We start from the raw sequence: 22,898 nt of genomic DNA, 5'->3' as shown, positions 1-22,898 counted from the left end.
CGCCGCAGGATTCTCCTTTCCGGCTAGGTGAACTGCTGATAGGGAGATTCCTTCTTGTATTACCCAGTACCAGAGCTGCATTGCCTCGCTGCACAGTGGCAGTGACCCTACATCTCCTGTCTTGTTGAGGTAGTACATGGCCACTGTGTTGTCCGTCATTATCAGGACATTCTTTCCCTGTACAGACGGCAGAAAGGCCTTCAGCGCTAGTCCGATTGCCCTCTGCTCCAAAAGATTGATATGCAGTTTGGACTCCGATGGAGACCAAAGACCGCTGACTGTCAGATCGTTGCTGTGGGCTCCCCACCTCGTGAGTGAGGCGTCCATCACTACTGTTATCTCTGGCCATGGTTGCCAAAAAGGTTCTCCCTTCAGAATGTTGTCCTCATAGGCTCACCACAGAAGATCCTGTGCAACCCTGCTGGCAACCTGAAGTAGGTCTGACATCTTGCCTGAGAACTGGGACCATTGAGTTCTTAGAGCCCATTGAAGGGATCTCATTTTCAGGCGGGCCTCTGGCACCAGAAAAATGCAGGATGCCATAAGGCACAGCAACCTTAAAAAAAATCAAAGCCCGTGAGACACTGGGCACTTTGAAATTTGGTGACCATCTGAAGAATGATGTGAGCCCTCACGTCGGGTGGCGTACTCTTTCCCAAGGATGTATCCAGAACAGCTCTGATGAATTGGAGTTTCTGAGAAGGTATCATATTGGACTTCTTATAATTGAGGGAGAAGTCCAGTCTGTGAAGGGAGTGGCAGGTGACGTTGAGATGATCCAGAACTTTTTCGGGAGAATGCGCTCTGATCAGCTAATCGTCCAGGTAGGGGTAAACGTGAATCCCCCCTCTCCTAAGACTCGCTGCTACTACCGCCATCAGTTTTGTGAAAACCCTCTGGGCGGAGGTCAGCCCGAAAGGCAGAACTCAAAATTGATAATGAGAACCGCTAAATGCGAACCTCAGGTATTTTCTGTGCTTGAGATGGATTGGCACATGTAAATAAGCATCCTGAAGGTCCAAGTCTGGAGTTGGCGGGCCTGAAGGATCTGAGAAAGTGTGACCATCTTGAACATGTACTTCCTGAGGAATTTGTTCAAGTATCTCAAGTCCAAGATGGGTCTCAGTCCTCTGTCCTTATTTGGTATTAGGAAATTAGGGGAATACCAACCCTTGTTCCTCTCCGCTACAGGCACTGGTTCTATAGTGCCTTTCTCTAGCAGGGTTAAAATCTCCAGCACAAGGAGCGGATCTGGAATCCTCAAAGAGTGTTTCCCCGGTGGATTGTTCTGAGGTCTCTGTATAAAAGGAAGGCAGTACCCGTGGGCTACAGTTTCCAAAGCCCAAGCATCCGAAGTAATGTCTTGCCATTCTTCTAGATGCTGAGACAGTCTGCCTCCTACCGGTGAAATGTGACTCAAGACCTCAGAGATGTTTTGAGGCAGCTGATGCAGTGGCAGATGGTAAAGATTCCCCTGCTTGAGCTGGCTTTGCACCCCTTCCTCGTCAACCTCGAGGAAATCTTCTGTGGCCCCTTTGACTGGCCATTCCTCTCGCCCTTCTAACTGAGAAGTAGTAGCAAAAAGATCTACCCCTCCAAGGTTGGCCACTAGGTCGAAAATGATGAGGTTGACTAATAGCGGCGACTTAAGAATTGGCTGCCGCCTTCAAGGTCTGCAACTTCTCAAGACTCTCGTCAGCCCTGTTGCCAAAAAGGTGAGACCCGTCAAAGGGCATGTTGAGAAGTCTGGATTGCACATCCGGTGCAAAACCCGATTTATGCAACCACGCAAATCTGCTCATAATGGTGCTAGTAGCAATGGCTCTACTGATGCTATCAGCAGAATCCAGACCTAACTGAAGAGACTCGTACATGGCTTCTTTGCCATCTCTAACTATGGCTAAGAACCCGTCTCTTTCATCCCCTTTGGGAATGTGTGCTGCCACCATGGAAATGGAGTCCCACAGAGTGAACGTACATTTTGCAAGGGCACATGTGGAGTTGGCAAATTTGAATGCCATACTCCCTGCGGAAAATACCTTCTTTGCCCATCCACCTACTCTTTTGTCATCCTTATCTGGAGAGATGGCAGGGTACGCCGCTTGCTTAGATGTTGCAGTAGCTGCCTGCACCACCAGACTCTCCGGAGTGGGGTGTTTTGACAGATAGTCAGGGTCACTACTGGAAGGGCGGTACTTCTTGGTCAAGTTTTTATTTACTGCCGGAATGGTTTCGGGTGTTTCCCAATTCGTTGCCACCCTTTTCTGCAAAGCAATGTGAAAAGGTAATATGGGATCTGACTGAGGACCCTCATCTAAGATTTCTGTTAGATCATCTTGTTCAAATGGCAACGGAGGCCTACTCCACCCAATGTAGTGCACTACCTTAGACATGAGTTGTCTGTAGGACGCATCTGCATGCTCCCCAGCCTCTGGTCTACCAAACTTCAACTCAGGTGAGGTATCCACCCCACTTGCAGTCTGTGGGTTGTCACAGAGGTCTCGGAACCTCGACTCCTCTGCAATAAAACATTCTGGTACATTTGGCGTGCCAAACTGGAGGCCAAATGGAGCCTCTTCATCCGATGATTCATTCTCTTCATATATGGAAGAAAGAGACTTAAAATAGTCTTTTCTCTGTAGTGACAATAGGTTCTCTCAGGAATTGGAGGTTTTTGTAAATAATGGGTTTGACGTTGGAAGAGTCGTCAAAACGTTCTTCATTGGCGCCATAGGTTTTACTGGGGTGCTTGCCGTCGATGGCGTAGCTGGGGTCGATGCCTTTGGCATTGATGTCGACGTTGAGGGTTTGGCTGGCGTTGAAGGTGTCGATGGCGTCGACAGCCGCGAAAGCCACTTATTATGCTTTCGGCTCGACTGATCCTTCGATGTTCCTTCATCGGATCGAGCCCTCGACAGCTCTCGATGCGGATCGGGCCTTCGTCCCGGGCACACAGGATTTAGGTTGAGCCCTTTCCTTCGCGGCTTCGTTCAAAGGGGCGGTAGGAGCATGGCTTGTAGTGTTCTGCTTTTCAAATATTTTGAGCATCTCTGCTCTGAAAGCCTTCCACTCGGCCGGAGTGGATTTTTTAGTTGGGCGAGAAACCTTCTCAGGGGAAGCGTTCGATGAAGTCAATGAAGGCGACCTATGGTGCCTTGTCTTAGACTTCTTCGAGGACGAAGAAGACTGGTGAGAGCCACTCCTCGATCGACTGCTTGGCCTTCTTCCTCCGAGGAGAGTACCCTCTCGACTCATCGGTCGAAGGTTTCTTGGCCTGGGTAGGGGATTTAGAGTTTTGACCTACCTTCAACTTCCTCTTTCGTTTCTTCAAGGCCTTTGCAGTCATAGACTGCCACTTGGAGCAGTCCGAGGTGTTATGGCCACGCGAGGCACCAATACATTTTCGACCCATAATCAAGACACTGTTTGAACCCGGTCTTCAGGGTTTTCGGTCTTAACGAAGTCATCACGAAAGTGAAGAAACGCGCCATATTTCTCGAAGCTAATGCTGTCGCTGAATTAACGGAACTGAAGCCAACGGGCGCTGCGCGTGCTATATATGCCTTCCATGACATCATTCTCGAGACGGAGGCCCTCGAGGGACATTGAGTCGACACCATCGATGCACAGCACGCTCTGCCAAAAAAATGATTCCGAACCAGCTGAAGCTGGAAATCGAATACATCAAAGATGAGGAATACGTGGGAGGACACAATCCATTAGAATTACAGTTTTCCGTCGAGAATAAAATGTCTGTTTGTGCCTACTTTCACTCACTTTTTAGGTTCAATGATTTCAAGCAAACACAGAGAATATTACCCAAGGCAGAGTCGATTAAAACAGGACTGTGACTCAAAGACAATCATAGACATAGGGCTGCATGGGAACTATGCGGCAAATTAATTTATCTGGCCTATTTAGGCAGTTCATCTGCTTTGCTTGTTTTTAGCCTACCCTGGGTTTGCAATACCTGGACTATCCACCTGCCTTTTTCCAATATGATATGTAAATTAATAGAAGCTCAGTTTAAGCTTTGCACTTCACTAGGCATCTTGTTCAGCTTGGGTTTTGGGGTCAACTTGAGATCAGGATTTAAGGCAGAAAGCCAAAGTTCAGCATTAGGGTGGATGTGGGGCTGAAAGCCCCTCAGGGTTGACTTGGCAGCGACTGATCATTTTAAGTTGGTGCCAGCGGCCGGGGAGTGGGGGAGTGTGCCGGATGGCAAGGGCAAACCATAATAGTCTGTCCATTGAATTAAAAACAAGTAAAATAGAAAGAGAGCTTTCCTCCCATTTTGAAATGACAAAGGACCCTTTTGGATGCACACTGCATGTAGACATTGCTGACAGTTTTAGAATTTGACATTTAGGCAGAAGGCTGCTACCCCATCAAACTGCCTTCTATCAGGGGCAATAACTTCTCGGGATACCAGCTTATCTATCGTGGAGCTTGAAAAACAAGTCTTGGCTAACTGTTGTCATGCCCATTTCCTGAAGAGGTCCCTAAAAAAGCACATAGTTGAATAATGGCTTCTAAAAGTAGCCCCAGCAAGAAGAGGGCAGTCTTAAAGGAAAACCAAGTCCTTATTTAAACAGGGTTGCACAATTTGGAAGTCAGCACCTGTAGATGGGCAAGAATACCTTCTCAGTGAAAACCCCAGATCTGAAATCTGTAAAGCAAATGTGCATGGAACAGGGTTCTGGTGCAACAAAACTCTGGCTTTACAAAATTATTTTGCGGAGTGTGGAATTATGACTAGGTAAAGACATTCTCACAACATACTTTTCATTTGATGAAGACCAGAGAGTAAAAAGATATTTTGAAAAAGGTTCTTCACTAAATACAAGACCCTTACCTTATTGTAATGTGCTTGAATAACTTGTTCTTTGACCCCATCCTCCAAACTCTTCACCTTCTGTGTTAGCTGCAGAATTTCCTTCCTTAAAGATGAAATAAGAGGCCAGCACATGAACATTTGCGACTTTTGCTTTAACAGGTAACAGAAGAACTAAGTTACTACCTTTAAAAAGAGTATTTGTCCGAGGCTATAGATTCACTCGCTAAGCATTACCATGCAGTCTAGCGTTTGGCTATCGAATCAAATGTGTGTCTTTTTAAAAAGTTGAAAAAACAATGGGCCTGATTCACAGTGTGTTTACCTATGGATTGTGCCACTTCTGTGCATCAGGCCCTCTGGCTCTCAAGTAAGGGTACGTCTATAATAAGATATTTGTTATATTGTTAAGTGGTAACTATTCACCACACCTCAGAACTATCTTTAGATGGTTTTCATGCCAAGGCACCGATGATCAGTTTTAAGCATTCAACTTCACGAGAAAGATAAGCTAGCTTCATGTCAATCAATACACAATACCTAAATGCATAACTATTGTGAGAGAGAATCTTTGTTCTTTTGCTGCAAGAAAAATGTTATGCATAGATTACCAACTGGAACCCCATTGGGGGTATAACAGTCTTAAAAAGGTGTCATCTTGCATGTGTATTACAGAAAAGGTAGCAGGCGCCCCTCTCTCGGAAGAACAAGGCATGATAACCTGTTCAGTGGTTATTAACCACATTGAGAGTTCGCAGCCATTGCTTTTTGCTCACTGTACCTTCACAGATGGGAAATATCCGTTTGCATATCAGTCTTTGTCCCACCCACAAGGGCAGTCCAGCACCGAAATGCTATGGCAATTCCTCTCTGAACAAGAGTACCATCAGCAACCCCATACACGTGTTTCAGCCTTGTTGGGCATCATCAGTGAGGTGAAGTTGAGCCTCTCTAAGCACAGTGAGCAGGGAGTCCACGTCTGGTTGCCCCCAGGTAACCTAGGGTGACCAACCCCAAGTTCCTTTCAAAATTACAGAAAAGGTAGCAGGCGCCCCTCTCTCGGAAGAACAAGGCATGATAACCTGTTCAGTGGTTATTAACCACATTGAGAGTTCGCAGCCATCACAGCTCTCAATGTGGTTAATAACCACTGAACAGGTTATCATGCCTTGTTCTTTCGAGAGAGGGGCGCCTGCTACCTTTTTGTAATCTTGCATGTGTATCCCTTCTAGAATTTGAATATAGGTGACAATGTTTTGGAATGCGTTGGAAGAGTTAGGTTGAAACCGTTGGAATGGTCTAAGGATATGTTATATGATATGATAGTAAGGACCATGACTGAACAGGGAATTACCAACTATACAGCGAAAATGCGAAAATAAATCAACATTATTCTTCACTGCCAAATCTTCTGGTAGCTTTTACAGATTTTAAATTCCACTATATCTATATGAGTTTTAATTTTAATTAGCTGGGTAATCTACAGCGTTGGGGTCCCATTAGAGGTATCCCTGTTGAACAGAAGGTCTGCCGGTTAGGCTTTCCCGGTATGCATTTGGAAACATTGAAACATCTTATCCACTGGCCTGCAACCCCTGAACTTAGACGTAAATGTTCCAATACATTTTTAAGCAATCCTATTAATTTGAACTCTGACTCTTTTTTTGGAAGCGCTTTATGGATGGATTTCGTACTTGTTTGATTATTGCTTTTAAGTGTCTGATAATTCATGTTCACTTAGGAGAATCAATATATTTATAATAACTTTCACTCTAGATGTAATATAGTAATAGTAATAATTGCAATTATTTTACTTGTTTTATGATCTACTATCGATTTGTGAAATGTTTTATTAATGTAGGACACAATAAAAAAAGGAAAAAATAAACAATGTGTTGCTGCCCTACAGATATCATTTAGAGGAATATTTCAGAGGAACACAACAGCACTGGCTTTCCACCACGTGAAGTGTGCCTGCGGATTACTGTGCAACCATTTTCCTTGCTAATTGATAACCTACTTTTAGGTACTCCAATTTATCTTGCTATCTCCTATTTTATGACTGGCTTGCCTTTCACAACCCACAAAAGCCTCTTATCCACAGAGTACATTTGTGTTCTTCTGGCATCCAAAGTATTGAGCACTCTCTTCCATGTTTTCTTATTTTTTTGAAAAACACTTTATTATTCAGCTTGAAAGGCTACAAACAGGGCAACCTACAGATTACAATTATTGTCCAATGATCCAGTTTAGATAACATAACTGATGACAAAAAATTTGACTTCTTACTAATATGAGCTAATTATTAATCATTTCTATCTTACCAAACTAAAACTAATGATGCTTGTCAAAGGTCCCAAAAAGAAAACCATCCTTAGCCCAAATCCTAACTAACTGGTCCTACCACTTTAAGAAAAGCAAACAAAAGGGAGGCTGTGACTTCTGCCTGGCCAAACACTTGGATTCCTTTTTCACAGGAAGCCGGTGTTAAAAGTTCAAAAAAGTCCTGGCAAAGTTCAACAATTTCTTATAATACAATTCTCAGTCTCTCAGTATGACAACCTTTCAAGTCTTGACATAAACTCCACAAGTTTTCTTTTTTCTCAGGAAGCATAAGGTTTATTTAACGCCACTTCACCATTTCCTGCTTGGCGTTCGACAGTGTCTTTGTCTTGTTTTTAATATTCAAACCCTCCAAGTTCTCTCTCCTCCCAATTCCTCTGCTCAGCTCGGCAGTTAATACACTTCTCATGTGGAGCTCGGGGATCTAGGCTCACTGCTGCAGTCTGGTTTCGGGATTGGTTAACTGGGCCCAAGGCCCACCACGGCTTTTAGTGTTCACGTCACCAGGCGAGATGGTTGCTTTACCATCCCAGTCACTCTCCTGACCTTGGCTTCTCGCTCAGTCAGGACGCAAACCTTCTAGCGTCTTACGAGCGCCTTGATCGCTCTCTGCGCTACCGCAGGCTCTGCGGTCTAGTGTGGCCCTGCCCCTTCAAGACGTCTTCCCTGTGAAAGGATCGCCTCTGCGTAGGATTCTCTCCTCCCCATTCAAGGTTCTTTGCATTTTCATGTACGTCGCTACACACAATAGGGATGTGTCGTTTCTCTGACTGTGGCGTTAAGGCGGAATCTATCTGAAGTCGAAGAGATTGAAGAAATGCCAGTATTTGGTAAATCCTATAAAGGGTTAACAGTCTTTCTGATTCCCGCGTAAGAAGAAAGTGTCTTACAGACAGGGAGTTTCTTATCGGAATGAGAGTCCTTGTCCCCAACAGGGGAGTCACTCCCAGTGATGTCATACTTGCCCAGACTCCTAAGGAGGTTCAAATTGTCCAAATTCGTCACAGGTAGCCAATGGGTTACTAATGGATTTTTTAAGTCCAACTTTGGGAAATTTTGTTTAGGGGCTTCCTTTGGTCAGCAAAACCATGAAGCAGGCCTAACATAGCCAATCTGCCTATGTGGGATCTTTGAGAGCCCAAGATAGCAGCCACCATAGTGGTTTGAACTGGTTTAGAAAAGTCCCTGGCCTGGGCATGTCACCACTACAGTTCCTATGGGGGTGTGCCTGGGATTTATTTTTATTTTTTAGGGCCAACCTGATTGACGCGTGCCGAAAACCTTCATTTTAAATCCTTTATTAGGATTGGTGAGCTGTCAGAAGGGAGTCCCTGCGAGTGAAGGTCCAAATAGGGGAACTTTGTCCCTACACTTGGTTCTGGCAGATGTTCAGAAGGTGAGCAGGCCTGCTTACCTGCTGGAGGATTTTGGCACCAACAACTAATGTAGAAGATTTTGAGACTGGGCGGTCTGATGGGGCTGGTGTTTCTTGCCTGTGCTCTGGTTTGCATTTTTCAGGTGTGTTCATCTGCTTGGGCTATGCCTTCCACCCTGGGACAATTTTCTGGGCCGTTCTACAGCAGTTTACTACCGTTTACCGCCACAGTTTTCTACTTTGGTTTTTTAAGTTATCGCCGCCTGGAAAGGTGTTGGGAACCCAGCACCTTGCCAAATCTGCATACGTTGCACCATATTGATTGCCACCGCCATTGTCCTGGTGCAGGGGCCATTTATGTTAATGTTCCATTGACATTTGCAGGCTGAGCCGCTGAGGTTTGTCGTGTGCATGTTCTTCTATCCTACTGGAACCATCTTCGGTGTCTGATTCTCGTGATGGCTGATTGTTGTCCTTTTGGATTCTCAGGCCAATCGCTGGCTCAGGTTTCAAATACCTGGGTGAGTGGATCCTTCATTTTACACTTAAGAGTTATTTCGCCTTCTGGGAATCAACATTTTGGAAGCAAATACCATCAGTACTTAAATCTGGGCCCTAGGCTGGCACATTATTCAGGATACACAAACTCAGGGGTCCACGAGGTACATGGTCGTTGGGTTCTGCAGGTCCCCTTCAACCGCATTTCCCTATTAGTTAACATTGCAGGGGCTGAATCCTGCCCCGCTTCTCTGCTGCAGGGGTTGCTAGGTTGTGAACCCTTCACTAAACCACTTTGTGGCTTCCACTGGTGTAGATTGCTTTCTTTTGGGTACCTGTGGGAAGGACCTAGGGCTTACCTGGCTTTTTATCATAACCGCAGGACAGCCTACAATTCTTTTCCTATTTTCTATGGGAAACCTTTCTCAGCTTTAGAACACCTAACAAATGAAACTGAAAGGTACTTACTGCACTTTGGAATTATACTAGCCCCCCCCCTTCAACCCCCCCACCCCCGAGGCCCCTGGAGTTCTTCACCAAGCACATGATTTTTAGAGACATTTGCATTACACTATGCTCCAGGACAAGCAATGTTTCACAGTACTGTTTCCCTCCTTGGTGTCAAATATGCATTTCTGGTCTAGGTGCTGTCTTACTAAAATATATCTTGAACATTGGCAACTTTCCTGGTTGTGTTGAACAGTGTGTTCCCCTATGTTCTACCTCTATGTGATATAATGGTGTTGTGTGCATATGTATTATGTATCAAACTTATATTTAAAGTGTAGTATGAAACCTGTGTGGTACCCTTGGATCCTGACTTCCAATTATTACTGTGTGAAATAGTGTCTAAAATCAGGTATGGCCACCAGGTATGCCTTCAAAAATTGGTGGATTTACCATCAAATAATTAAAATGTTTAGGTGTTTAAAATGTTTACTGTGTTTATATACATGCAATTTACATCTCCTCTGTATTTTAAAGATTTGAAAAATTACATCAAAGTCAGTCCCAATCACAGTATATTAGTGCACATGTACGAAAAGTACATCTCCTAAACGTACGGGTACAGTTCATAAAGAAGATGTACAATGATTCTGAGGGCATCGCAGGAGAGTGTCTGTGTGCTGTGTGTGTTGTTAGACCATGTGGCTAAGTGTGTGTGTGTCGTAAGACCTTGGGTCATAAGAGGGTGTGGTAGAAAGGTGTATCTTCAGAGTGGGCTTTAGGAATGAGTAACATAAGTGTGTGTGTGGCACAAAAGCATGTGTTATAAGTGTGTGTGTGTGTGTGTGTCATTAGACTGTGTGGCACAAGTGTGTGTGTGGCATAAGTGCTAAGAGTGTGTGTCATAATGATTAGAAGTATTTGGCATGCAAGTGTATGGCACATAAGTAGTTTGCAAGTGTTTGATGTAAAGTCCCTACACACATCTGCTATACGAATGAAAACTCACGTTAAAATGAAGTTCGACTGTGATGCAAGTTTTTATGTGTGTTGGAGGCTGTATTACGTGGTTACTTATACCAGGTATCTTTTAGGATAAACATTCAGTTAGGTCTTAATGTGTCACTTACTGATTTTTATTAACACTATGCTCGGATACGAGTACTTATTTTTCCAATCAAATATTTAAAAGTGTATACTTTTCAGTATACCAGTGTGGTGTATTATTTTGTGGTGTGTATTGGGATTAATTGTACCTCCCAACTAGCTGGCCTCCCTAGAGAAGTTAAGCCTGACTGCTCTGCTACAGCTACCATTGTAGAACCTGGTCTTTCCTTTTCGGTGGCACACTGCCCTAGGTTAGATGATCACACATCCTTCACAACAGGGTTGTGCAAAAATCTCCCCAACAAATATATACACCACGTATGATCAATTTCCAAAACCTACTATAACATTAACATAAAAACATACACACATACATATTTGTACGGCTGTAAGCCTAGAAGACTGTCCCTTCCCTTGTATGTCGTACTGATCCAAAACCGAATACATGTCCGTTGTTAATTGAATTAGAATCCACACAATATCGAAAGTCAAGATTAGTACACTTCATAAATCCAAAATCGAAACTAAACAAAAATGGTCTGCTATAGTTTTGGTAACTGATGGGCTTATTACATTGCCACTGTAATCTTCAGGAAGGCAAACTTAGGTGCAGATATTAGATGACTTTTCACAATCCAGCCAGTTGCCTGGTTTATAAATTGAAAACGTACAGTCAACTAACTTGCAGCATAAAACGTTAAAAAAACATGTCCACATCAATATCAATAAGTTACTCTTAATTCAAAATCCAGGGTAAAACAGCAGAGGAATCTTCACTCACTAATATTTTGGAATGTCTATACACCTATGTGATCCTCATGTCCATTTCACAGGTGATTAAACTGATGGGTTCATAGTGAATTCTAATGTGCCTATCCAGGAAAGGTAGTCTGTTTCAGTATGGCATATCTGTATCCCTCTTCTCCTTGGAGACTCCCTCGCTGGATCTTTCACTCCTGGCTGAAAGGTAAAGATTCTGGAAGGAGCATATGTTTCTTTGTTGCATTGATGTGGCTTTCGTTGGCCGAGGATTCAAGTCCTACAGGGGCGAATACTGCAAACCGCATCTGTGGAAAAAAGCTGTCTACTTACTGGGTTGTTTTGGGCTCCTGGAGCCCTTTCCACCAAAACGGCAGCTGTGAGTACTTACTTTGGGGTACTAGGATAGGTGATTATTCACAATATTCACTCCTGGTTGTTCCCCTGATCTGTGGTAGTGATTCCTGGGATGCAAGCCCTAACTGCTACTCCCTATAGACTTGCACTGGGGCTCTCCTGTTCTGCAACTTCTTCCGTTGTCCCTCTTCTGACCGTTGGAACATTTACATTAGGGTCTCCTAGGGTTCATCGTTGCAGCATCTGCACCTGTGGTTAGAACTGTACTTACCTCCTTCAGTGTGAATGGGCCTTTAACTTTTACCTTTATATTCAAAGGAACTTTGAACAGACACTTACTCTCCTTAAAGTGACACGGGGGTAATTCCCTGCCCCTGGACATTTTTACTGGATCCCCCCCATGGGTTGAGCGAGCTCTGGACTAAAATTCACTAATTCAATCTAAAGTAATCCCTCTAATTTCTGCAATGGTAAATGCACCTGATGCACCGTAACTCTAATTGGTAACATTGTGTATATTTCTCATGAACTGTAGCAGGGAGGTAACTATTGTTGAAATGTTATTTCAGTCCTAGAAGCAGTTGCTAATGTTCACAGTTGATCCATCCTCTGAGGACTTAATGTATTGTTCTAGGCAGCTGGATATTGTTAGGCAAGAATTAATGTTGTAACCCTGTGGGAGACTACACCAGCCTTGTCCTCTTGGTATTAGGTAACCCACCTATTGGTATAGGTCTGTACTACACAAGTTGGTAGTGTGACTGAGCAGCCAGACCTATCTCAAGAGGCGTAAATGTGAGCTGCAAAAGCTGTAGCAATGAAATCCACCAATACAAGTATCCAAATAACACTTACACTCAAGGTTTCTAGTTAAAATAATTATTTGTTTATTTAATGATCAGTTTTAAATAAGCCTTCTTTAAAAAGAGCAGTGTATGCAACACTCAAATATACTTTAAATACTTTCACAGAATTAATACAAAGCTAGTTGATACTCTTTAAAGATGCTTCTTACACACTTCCTACACCCTGAGGTGACTTCATTAACTAGGACAGTAATTGCATTTATATATCACTAGTACACTTTGTAAGTTCGGAGGTTGGCAGAAAGGAAAGGTTAAAGGAAAGAAAAAGGTTAAACAGGTTCTCAGAGCATGTGAGCACTTTAAATGCTCCAATGAAGTCTAGATAAAAACCTTTCCCAGCAATATTAGTTAAAAACCAATATATCACCTATGAAGGACAGTAAGAATCAAAGTCAATGGAATAGAAGAGTCTGCAGGGGGCCAGGACAGCCAAAGTCAATTGGAGCAAAGTCTATGGAGCCGAGGCACTTCTTAGATCGTAAAAGTCTTGCACAAAGTTAGAGAGTCTGTTGAAGAAAAATCACTGTAGGGTCACAAGCTGTTACACTTGTGACGGTTAGAGCTGAGATCAACTCTAGAAAATGCAGCGACTGCAAGTCTCAACTGAGAAGAGCAAGCTACAGACAATGAGATAAGTACCCCAAGTCAGAACAGTATCTTTGGTTAGAAGAAGAGGGTCCAGCTGGCTTCTGTCTGGTTGCAGCGATGCAGATCCAGCATTCCTGGGCCTCAGTCATGGGGACAAGTGAGGACGTCTGGGGACTCCTGGTGTAGCAATTCGATGGTCGGCGGCAGCTACAGGCTCTTTTCGGATCAGCAGCACTTTGCGGTTTCAACGCTCAGTAAACAGCACCACCGCGGATCTTGGATACAGATTGGGCTTCCTTCACTCCTTGAGTCCTGCACTCTGGTGAGGGGACTCGAGCTCTGGGCTTCCTGCTTCTGGGGGATCCTGGGGAGACTCGTGGAGCTTCTGGCCGGCTTACAGACGTAGCACTCGACTATGGATTTCTTGACCCCTGGTACTCGGTTCCTGCAGCAGCAAAGAAGTACAGCCAGTTGGGGAAGGTGTTCCAGTGGAGTTCGTCTTGGAGTTAGTTGCTCCCACTAACCCAAGGGAAGAAGTCGTCCCTTCCAGAGCTTCTCTTGTCGATCAGAAAAAGGAGTTTCAGCACAGCAGCAGGGCTTCACCGGGCAGTTCAACAGTCCAGGAGGATGCAGCAAGCTGTGTTCACGGTTTCGTCGTCGGGTAGTTCTTCCCAGTGGTCAACTCTGCCTTTTAAGCAGGTTTCTCCCATTTATACACGGCCTAACTGTCAATCAAACAGCAGGGTGGCTGTCCTGCAAGGAGAGCCAGCCAATCAGCACTGGGTGAATTCAGGTTTCCCTAGAGAGGAAGGACAGGGGAGTTTCGGCACCTCCCTCACTTCCTGCCCTTCCAGACACACTGGAGCCAGAGGCAGGTTTCAGTACTGAAGCCGGCCAAAGGCAAAAATAACCATGGGCTCAAACTTGGCTTGGCGCGCAGAGTAAAACCCAAGAAAGACCTCACAAACAGAAAATGGCGAAAAAAGAAGACTGGGCCATTTTGACAAAATGGTCACCCATGGGTGCTATACTGCAGCTGAGGATTCGGCCTGTGGTAGAAAATTTAAACCACTGCCACCAGCCATTTAAAGTACTGAGGGTAGCATCAAAAATGTTACATGAGTAAGTAGGGAAAGGTTTGCTAATAGCGGACATCATGAACCGAAGCTTACTTCGTTACCTCTTTCTGTTGATAAAGAGATTCCGTGTGTAATTCTCAATGCTTCTGTGTTATGCCCCTGTGCTATTAGCGGATACCATCAACCAAAGCTGACTTTGTTGCCCCTTTCTGTGGATAAAGAGATCCAGTGCTCAATACTTAATACTGAGGAAAAATCAGAAGAAGTTAAAGCTGTAAAATGTTGTCCTGTCTGCTCTAAGCATGCTGTTAATTCTTCTATCATAGATACCGTCTATGATTCGATCAAACAGGATATTAAAGACATTAAATTTGCCTTAAAAATAAATACTAATCCCTCAGTCAGATCCTACGCCTTCACCTCCTGATAGTCCATCTATTCTGTTAGAGATTATCAAAGAATCTGCGCAAGATGACTCTACGGAAGGGGCTAAGAATGAAAGATCTATGTTTATTTCAAGACGTATAAAAAAAGATGCACCTGAAAGCCAAAAAACGTGCTGAAAAACGAGGGAGACAGAGTCACCAAAAAGGGATCTCATTAATTCACTTGCTGTGGATACGGATAGTATTGCTGTACCAAAAAGTGTTTTGCCTACTTCACAGGATGATGATGCTATTGATGTAGATCAACTGTCAGAGGAAAGTCGGGCGCTGCTATTGAATCTCGTATTCCCAAATATAATTGAAAAAAAAAACTAAATAAAAAACAAAACTCCTGATATGGCCACTGCTGATATTTGCCCTAGTAGTATGCAGATCAAAACCATCTGTACTCCTAATATGGCAACTAAAGCAAAACCAAAAGTCAAAGAATTGATATCTGGTGTTCAGGATGGCCATATTCCATTGCTTATTCAGGAATCTTTGAAAAATCAAAACAGTTTAGGAAACTATTTTCCATCAACAGGTATTAAATCTACTACTAAATTGGGAATCAATGTTTCTGTAATTTCCAAAGGAAAGTCCAACTCTAGTGATCAAATTGGGTCCGATCAAGCTTCTATCGCTGCTGGAGGGAGTCCGCTTGGGGTATCTTATGCAGAGGCTTGTTGCAATGATACTCATGACCCTAAATTGGTCCATTCACCTCCAGAAAATGATTATGTAGTTATATGTGGCCCTGGTAAACATAGAGGAACATCGGATTTAGGGACGATTGAGGTTTATTCTGCAAATGTGGATCATAACTTAAGACCGCACCTAGTTGCTGTTACCTCTGTAAGCCCTCTGGATAATGATAAAAAGAGTTGATATTATCCATCAACCATTTCTGATTAGTATGATACAGAAAGTGAATATGGCAGTGGACCGAGGTGCTTTATTGGCTCAACTTTCCTTAACTGAGAGAACCCAATCCCAGCCTCTGTCAATAAATGATATGCAACCTGATAAGTCGAGTTGTTCTTTGAATCTGGCACAAGTGTCCTCCCAAATGAACAAAGACCCTGTGGTGGCTCCATTGTTGATTTCTGTGGCTCCCAAACTAAGTCCTATGGATGTATCTCATAATTTAGCTCACACAGAGGAATCCTTTAATGGAGTAGTAGAAGAACTTAATATTATGGGACTTGAAGGGAACCCTGAAATCCTCAGAAGTGAACGAATGAATAGGAATTATCTTTTGGGACTATTGGCTAAAATTCCTTCATTACGTATCCGGTCCTCAGATGACTTTGACCGAATCGCCTTGGCTCTTGAAAATAATCATAGAATGTTAGGATATGTATCCAATGCAATGGTTCTAAAGCTGATTTGGAGATTTAGAACGGAATTGAAGGATATGGGTTTTTCCCTTTCTACCTTTAATTCTGAATTTGAGGCCCAAGTATTTTTGCAGAAACCAGCCCTAAAGCTAGTTGTTACTCTGTCCAATGCTGTCCAGCTGGACAAGACCAATGAGCAAACTTGTATTTCACAGCTCATTGCATTATCTGCCGGACATGATAACCTAGCATGGGTTGAACCTTTACTACGTTCTATTTCCTCCTTTAAAATGGTACCAACTACGACTTAGCAAACAAATAACTCTGATCTATCCTTTATATCATGGAATTCTTGTGGATATCATGGTCTTGAGGGGTGGTTAACCAGCTTTGTTCAAGAACTTCAGCCTGATATTATCCTTTTACAGGAAACAATGTGTGTTATTGATCTGTCTGTTGAAGGGTACCATACTGTATGTAGGCATGCATTGAAAGGTATCCTGGGACGTCCGATGGGAGGTCTTGAAATTGCAACCAGTAAAAGGATCAAATGTAAATCGTCTCTGGTATATCAGTCCTCTAATGTAATAGCAATTGTAATACAGATGCATGAAAAGGATGAAGATCGGCTCTTTGGACCATCTTTATACTGGAATCCGCTGAAAATAACTCTAGAGGAGATGTTTGACGACTTAGATAAATGTTTGGAATATATTCACAATCAGAAGCATTTGCCCAAGATTATCATTGGAGGTGACTTTAATTCTATGTGTTACTCTAGCATGGTATATAATAACTGCACTGGGAATGCGGCAAAGCTTGTAGCCCAGAGTCGTGGTGCAAAATGGATTGCTTTGTTTGATAATTGGGAGATATTGTTTGTAAGTAATCAGGCAGCAGGGCTCCAGCATACATGGTGTCGTGGTAATTGCTCATCACTGATTGATTTCTTTGCTATCTCTAATATATTGTTACATTTAGTTTTACCAGTAATGATTCATCCAATTGTTACTGGGGATCATGCTCCTATTCAGTTAAATATTACCTTATTACATAACTTTAACAGCATTAATCATCTGCTTCCTTTGAGTGAAATCAATCAACACAGGCTATCAGTTAGATGGAATCCAGGTCTATACAGGCAGATATCTAATTAGTACCCAGCGAGGGCGCAATCAGAATGAAAGAGCCATTCTGATTGGTCCTCGCAGAGTCATTACCAGGCTGGGAATCCCTCTGTTGGGATTCCACGGCCTTTGTCCCCGGCGGAGGGGCGTGGCAGCCCCTCAGCCAATGAGGATGCTCGAAGCGGGGCCATCCCTGCTCCGAGCCTCCCCACGGCTGAGAGGCTGCCTTCGCCCCCCGTCGGGGACTCGGGTAAGGCTTTGGCATTTTTTTTTTTCTATCGTCCGCATTTGATTGTGTGGTAAGGGAGCTTCTTTGGACCAAACTATTTGTACAGGGCTTCCCACAGAAAATATATTGGTTAATAAGGTTACATTCTAATACTGCCTACAAAGTTAAGCTTTCTAGAGAAGGCGCCATCACTGAACCGATTAGATTTTATATTGGCCTTAAACAAGGTTGCAAATTAGCAGCAATTCTTTTTAATCTTTATCTTTGTGATTTGGGACAGTTGTGGAGAGTTGGGGATGTATCCAGTAAGAATTGGATCTCTTAAATTGCATTGGCTAGCATTTGCAGATGATTTGCTTATAATGGACTCTACTTCAACTGGTCTTCAGGCTAAATTAATTACATTTGAAAAATATGCCTATAATTTAAAACTTATTCCTAATGTTTTCAAAACAAGCAAACTTGTTTTCAACACTGGTAGAAAAATAAAATCATATCGATGGAGAATTGGCGATCTTGTAGTTCAACAGCAATCTGAGATTCGCTACCTTGGATACCATCTAAGTTGTAACTCCTCCATTTGCATTTGGAAAGAGATGCTGAAACAAAAAGCGCGTCTGTTAGGAAGCCAAATTAATTTAATTTACATCAAATACTGCCAATTTTCACTAATTCCCGTATGTGATTTTCCCACTACGAAAGTGCAAGCTGCCCTTATTTACATCTTGGATATATGCCCCTTTGATCTAAGCACTTACCTCGATTCTTTGCAAGGTCGATTACTTAAAGAAGCGTTACGCTTGGCATTGTCTATCCCTAACTGCGTGACTAGACATGAGTTAAGTCGGATATCGTTATTATGCAGAGTGTCATGGCGCTTGCTGTCCATTTATGCAAAAAGTTTGAATCCGCCCAAAAATGATTTATTTAAAGATCTGCAAGTATTGATGGAGGAACAATCAGTAGGCTCTATTAACAAATTTAAAGTCTGCATGCAAATGATTTTAGATCGCCTTGGGATATCACATGATGATCTATGCTTTCGACCTGGTTTTGTTAAAAAAAAACTTTTTGAAGAAGATTGGGTACGCACTTTAGGTCAACTTAAATTCTATTCTTCATATTGTGAATATGCCAAATTGTTATGAAAACGTGTACCAGGTATTCTCTATGTTACTATATTTCCTTGCCCTATTATAAGAAGTTTATTCATGCGTTTTAGGATGAATCGATTTCACACTAAAGAACGTTTTCATAGATGGACTGGTCAGTCAACTACTATGCAATCTATGGAATGTAGGTTTCCCAGTTGTATGGAACAAAATGAAACCCTTAAACATCTGGTGCTCAAGTTACCACAATTTAAAAATTAGCGCTCACTTTTTTTGATGAAATTTGTTAGCATTGAATTTGTTGATTGCACTGAAGTCCTATGGGACAGACTTATGAAAGGAACATATTACCCTGTAGTTTTAGCATTAGGTAATTTTTTAAAGATGGTGGAAGAAGAACTTGCTCGATTTGAAAGCTAGGATGGCATTGATATAATCTATAATGTTATTATATATAATGGTTGTCTTAAAACCAGAAGGACCGAAGGGTCTTGTATCAATGAGCATATGTGTTTTATGTTGTTTTACAGATGTAAAGAAGTGTAAGAATATTTTAAGTTTTATTATGTATAAATGAATTGGATGTTAAGTAAACATTTGTAATTTTGTAAAGGTCTATCATTACCAAACACAATAAAACAAAACCAAAAAAAAATAAGTAGGAAAAGGGGCTACTAACTAACCGCACAGCACTCCACATAAGATGGTGTGTGCAGGACCTACAAAGAGAAAAGGGAAGTAAAGTCCATTTCACTTCACTATTCTTGGGAACAGTAGTTCTCACAAGAAAAGGGTGTTTAAACCTTAAGGGAAATCTAAAGGATTTCTCTGTGACAATGCACTGAAGGTGCTGTGTGTCACCATACAAAAAGTAAATGCCTATGGAGTTTGTCAGACTCCAAAAACAAAGGAAACACATAATCCAAACCATATCAAAACACATGAGAGAGAGAGTGAGAAAAAGGGCACACTCACTCCAGGGTTAACATGAAAAAGTCCTAAAGTCCAGCAAAAGACCTGTGTGTCTCTAAGGTTGAAGGGAAATACTACAGAAATGAGAATTCTGGCTAACACTCGTCCCCCACCCCACACTAAGGGACAGGAGGATATAATCCACTCCTGGATGAATCTCCTAATCCAGATGGTCATACTCTCTGGAGAGACCATCAACATTTTGGTGATTACACCCTCTCAGAACAGGTTATTATGCCATGTTCTTTCTGGAGAGGAGCGCCTGCTACCTTTTTTGAAATATTTGCAAGGGCCTTGGGGTTGGTCACCCTGAGTTACCTGGGGCAACCAGACGTAGACTCCCTGCTCATTGTGCTCAGAGAGGCACAGCTTCACCTCACTGATGAGGCCCAACAAGGCTGAAACACGTGTATGGGGTTGCTGTTGGTACTCTTGTTCAGAGAGGAATTGCCATAGCATTTTGGTGCTGGACTGCCCATGTGGGCAGGACAAAGAATGATATGCAAATGGATATTTCCCATCTGTGAAAGGTACAGTGAGCAAAAAGCATGTGCTGCAAACTCTCATCTCAGTACAGGTTTTCATACCAGGTTCTTTCTCGAGAGGATCGCCTGCTACCTTTTTTGAGTGATTACACCCTGACCTGTGTTCTATGGTGCAATCAAACCCTTGGAGGCTGATTGACCACCTTAAAAGTTTTGGATTCTCCCCCTTCATCTGCATTAACCATCTCAAGGGTTGGTGGTCTGTCTGAATAACAAAAGTAGAACCATACAAGTATGGCCTAAACTTCTTCAGGGACCACACAATGGCAAAACATTCACGTTCAATTGTTGCCCACCTTGTCTCACGGTCCTTCAGTTTCCTACTGATGAAGCAGATAAGGTGTTCCCTGCCTTTCTCATCCAGTTGACTCAAAACTGCACCTATCCATGTGTTAGAAGCATCTGTCTGTACAATGAAGGATTGGTTGTAGTCAGGAGCTCTCAAGACTGGAGCTTGACAAAGGGCTTCCTTCAGTCCTTCAAAAACCTTAGTGCACTCCTCATTCCACCTGACCTTCTTGGGGAATTTGGGTGAGGAAATCACATTCAAGGGAGAAGCTATGGTCCCATAATTCTCTGTGAAATTCCTGTAGTACCCAGTGAGACCTAGGAAGGCTCTCACTTGGGCCCGAGTAGTAGGGGTGGCCCAGTCCTGTACAGCTTGTACTTTTCTAGACAATGGCCTTATTTCACCTCCTCCTACCTCATGTCCAAGGCAGGCCACTTTACTCTGAGTTGACATTTACTAGCCTTTATGGTCAGATGGGCATGTTCCAGAGCCTGCAAAACATATCGTAGGTGGTGAAGATGCTCTTCCCAAGTAGGGCTGAACACTTCAATGTCATCCAAGTAGACTATGCAGATATCCTCTAACCCATTCAGAACTTGAAATGTAGCAGGTACATTTATGAGTCCAAAGGGCATAGCCTTAAACTGGTAGAGGCCTCCTCGGGTGGAAAATGCAGGATTCTCCTTGACATGGTCTGCCAGAGCTATTTGGCAATAGCCTGAGGTCAGGTCAAATGTACTGAGGAACTTGGCTGAACCAAGTTTGTCCACCAGCTCATCTTTCCTGGGTAAATGATGGGCATCAGTTGTGGTGACTGCATTATGATCTCTATATTCCACACATAATCCAACTCTTTGGTTCCTGCTTTAGGCACTAGTACAACTGGATTAGACCATGGATTTGTAGATGGCTCTATAACCCCAAAATCAAGCATCTTCTTGACCACTTCCTTTATGTGGGATCTTACATGATCTGACATTCTGTAACCCATGATTTTGACAGGGAGACCGTCACCAGTGAGAATATCATGCTAGCCCCAAGGGGTCCAGCGTGGTGTCAGTGAGAACAGGGAGGCAAACTGATTCAATAGAGCCTTGCACACCTCCTGTTGCTGCAGATTCAAATCGGAAGAGAGTTGTACTCCTTCAGTTGTCTCATCTGACGGTTGTCCCCCGAGAGCATCAGGGAGAGGTTCACTCTCCTCTTCCTCTTGATCAAAGACTAGAAGCAAAGCTCCTAGTTCAGGTCTGGAAATATAAGCCTTCAGACGGTTAGAGTGATAGGCCCTAGGGGTCTCCTTGGGATTGCACAAGTTCACTAAATAATTGACCTCTCTAAGTTTACCCACAACCTTGAAGGGTCCAATCCATTTGTCCTGTAAGGCCCTCTGCCTTGTAGGTACCATAACCAAAACTAGCTTGTCTGGAGTAAACTCCACCCTGTTGGCCTTCTGATCATGCCAATGCTCGACCAGAGCCTAACCTGCTTTCAGGTTATCTGAAGCTTCTGTCACGACGAGTTCCATACTGTTCCGGAGGCCCAGCACATAGTCAGTGACTCTGACTGGCTGTAGGGAAGGAGCACTCTCCAACCCACCTTGATCAGGGCCAAAGGGCATCTGACCGGATGACCATAGAGAAGTTCAAAGGGGCTGTACCCAACCCCTGCTTGAGGGATGTACCTATAAGCAAAGAGAAGACATGGCAGGAGAAGGTCCCACTTTCTTCTAAGGGGTTCCTCTAAAGCACCCATCATGTTCTTGATAGTCCTCTCCACTAATCGATTGGTTTGGGGATGGTAGGCTGTTCAGAACTTGTAGGTCACTCCACAGATTTTCCACATGGTCTGCATGCAGTGGGACATAAAATGTGACCACCTGTCCGAGATGACGTCCTTAGGAAAACCTACCCTGTTAAAGATAACAAGGAGGGCCTTAGCCACTACCTGAGCACTAACAGTTCTCACAGGGATTGCTTCAGGAAACCTGGTAGCATGGTCTACCACAACCAATATAAATCGGTTGCTTGAAGAAGTTGGAGGGTCTAGGGGACCAAGAATGTCAATCCCCACCCTCTCAAAAGTTACTCCCACCACTGGGAGGGGCACTAAAGGTGCCACATTCTTAGACTCACTCTTGCCAGAAGTCTAACATGTGTGGCAGTTCTAACAGAACTTCTCTACATCAGCCCCCATCTTGGGCCAGTAGAAGTACAGAGATGGCCTCTCTTTGGTCCTCTTGAAACTCAAGTGGCCAGCCAGAGGGATCTTATGTGCTAACTGAAAGAACGTCTGTGTTGCCTCCTGAGGCACTACCAGTCTCCTGTAGTCCCCTGGGGTAGACTCAGAAGGTTCACTGTATAGGCGGCCATCCACCCAGTAAAGCCTATGCTTCACTGGCTCTTGCCCTTCCTGCAGAGAAGCTGTCTGCTGGTGCATACCTTCTAGAGAGAGACACTCTTTGACCTCTTCTGAAGTCTGCTATAGAGGGTACACCTTCTGCAAGTAAAGACTGCAGCTCAGGATGGTCGCTAGGATCCAGATCTCCAAAGCAGGGAAGGTTTTCTTCCAGCTCTGTGTCACCAGTAGCTGTCTCCACAGAGTCTGGT

At 43.5% G+C, this 22,898-nt stretch overlaps 1 protein-coding gene across 7 annotated transcripts in view; it reads right to left on the bottom strand.

Moving 5' to 3' along the window:
* The window catches only part of IQCE (IQ motif containing E), a 1,388,455-nt gene that overhangs the window by 471,893 nt on the left and 893,664 nt on the right, over positions 1–22,898 (bottom strand). For all 7 annotated transcript variants that reach the window (XM_069647600.1, XM_069647604.1, XM_069647602.1 and 4 more), the window contains one exon: positions 4,856–4,940. In XM_069647600.1, the coding sequence (XP_069503701.1) occupies positions 4,856–4,940 (85 nt within the window). The remainder of the gene's footprint in view (positions 1–4,855; positions 4,941–22,898) is intronic.

Source organism: Ambystoma mexicanum, chromosome 2q (genome assembly GCF_040938575.1).
Source record: "Ambystoma mexicanum isolate Mex_15411 chromosome 2q, UKY_AmexF1_1, whole genome shotgun sequence".
NCBI classification, from domain to species: Eukaryota; Metazoa; Chordata; class Amphibia; order Caudata; family Ambystomatidae; genus Ambystoma; species Ambystoma mexicanum.
This window is presented reverse-complemented; position numbering and strand designations above follow the sequence as displayed.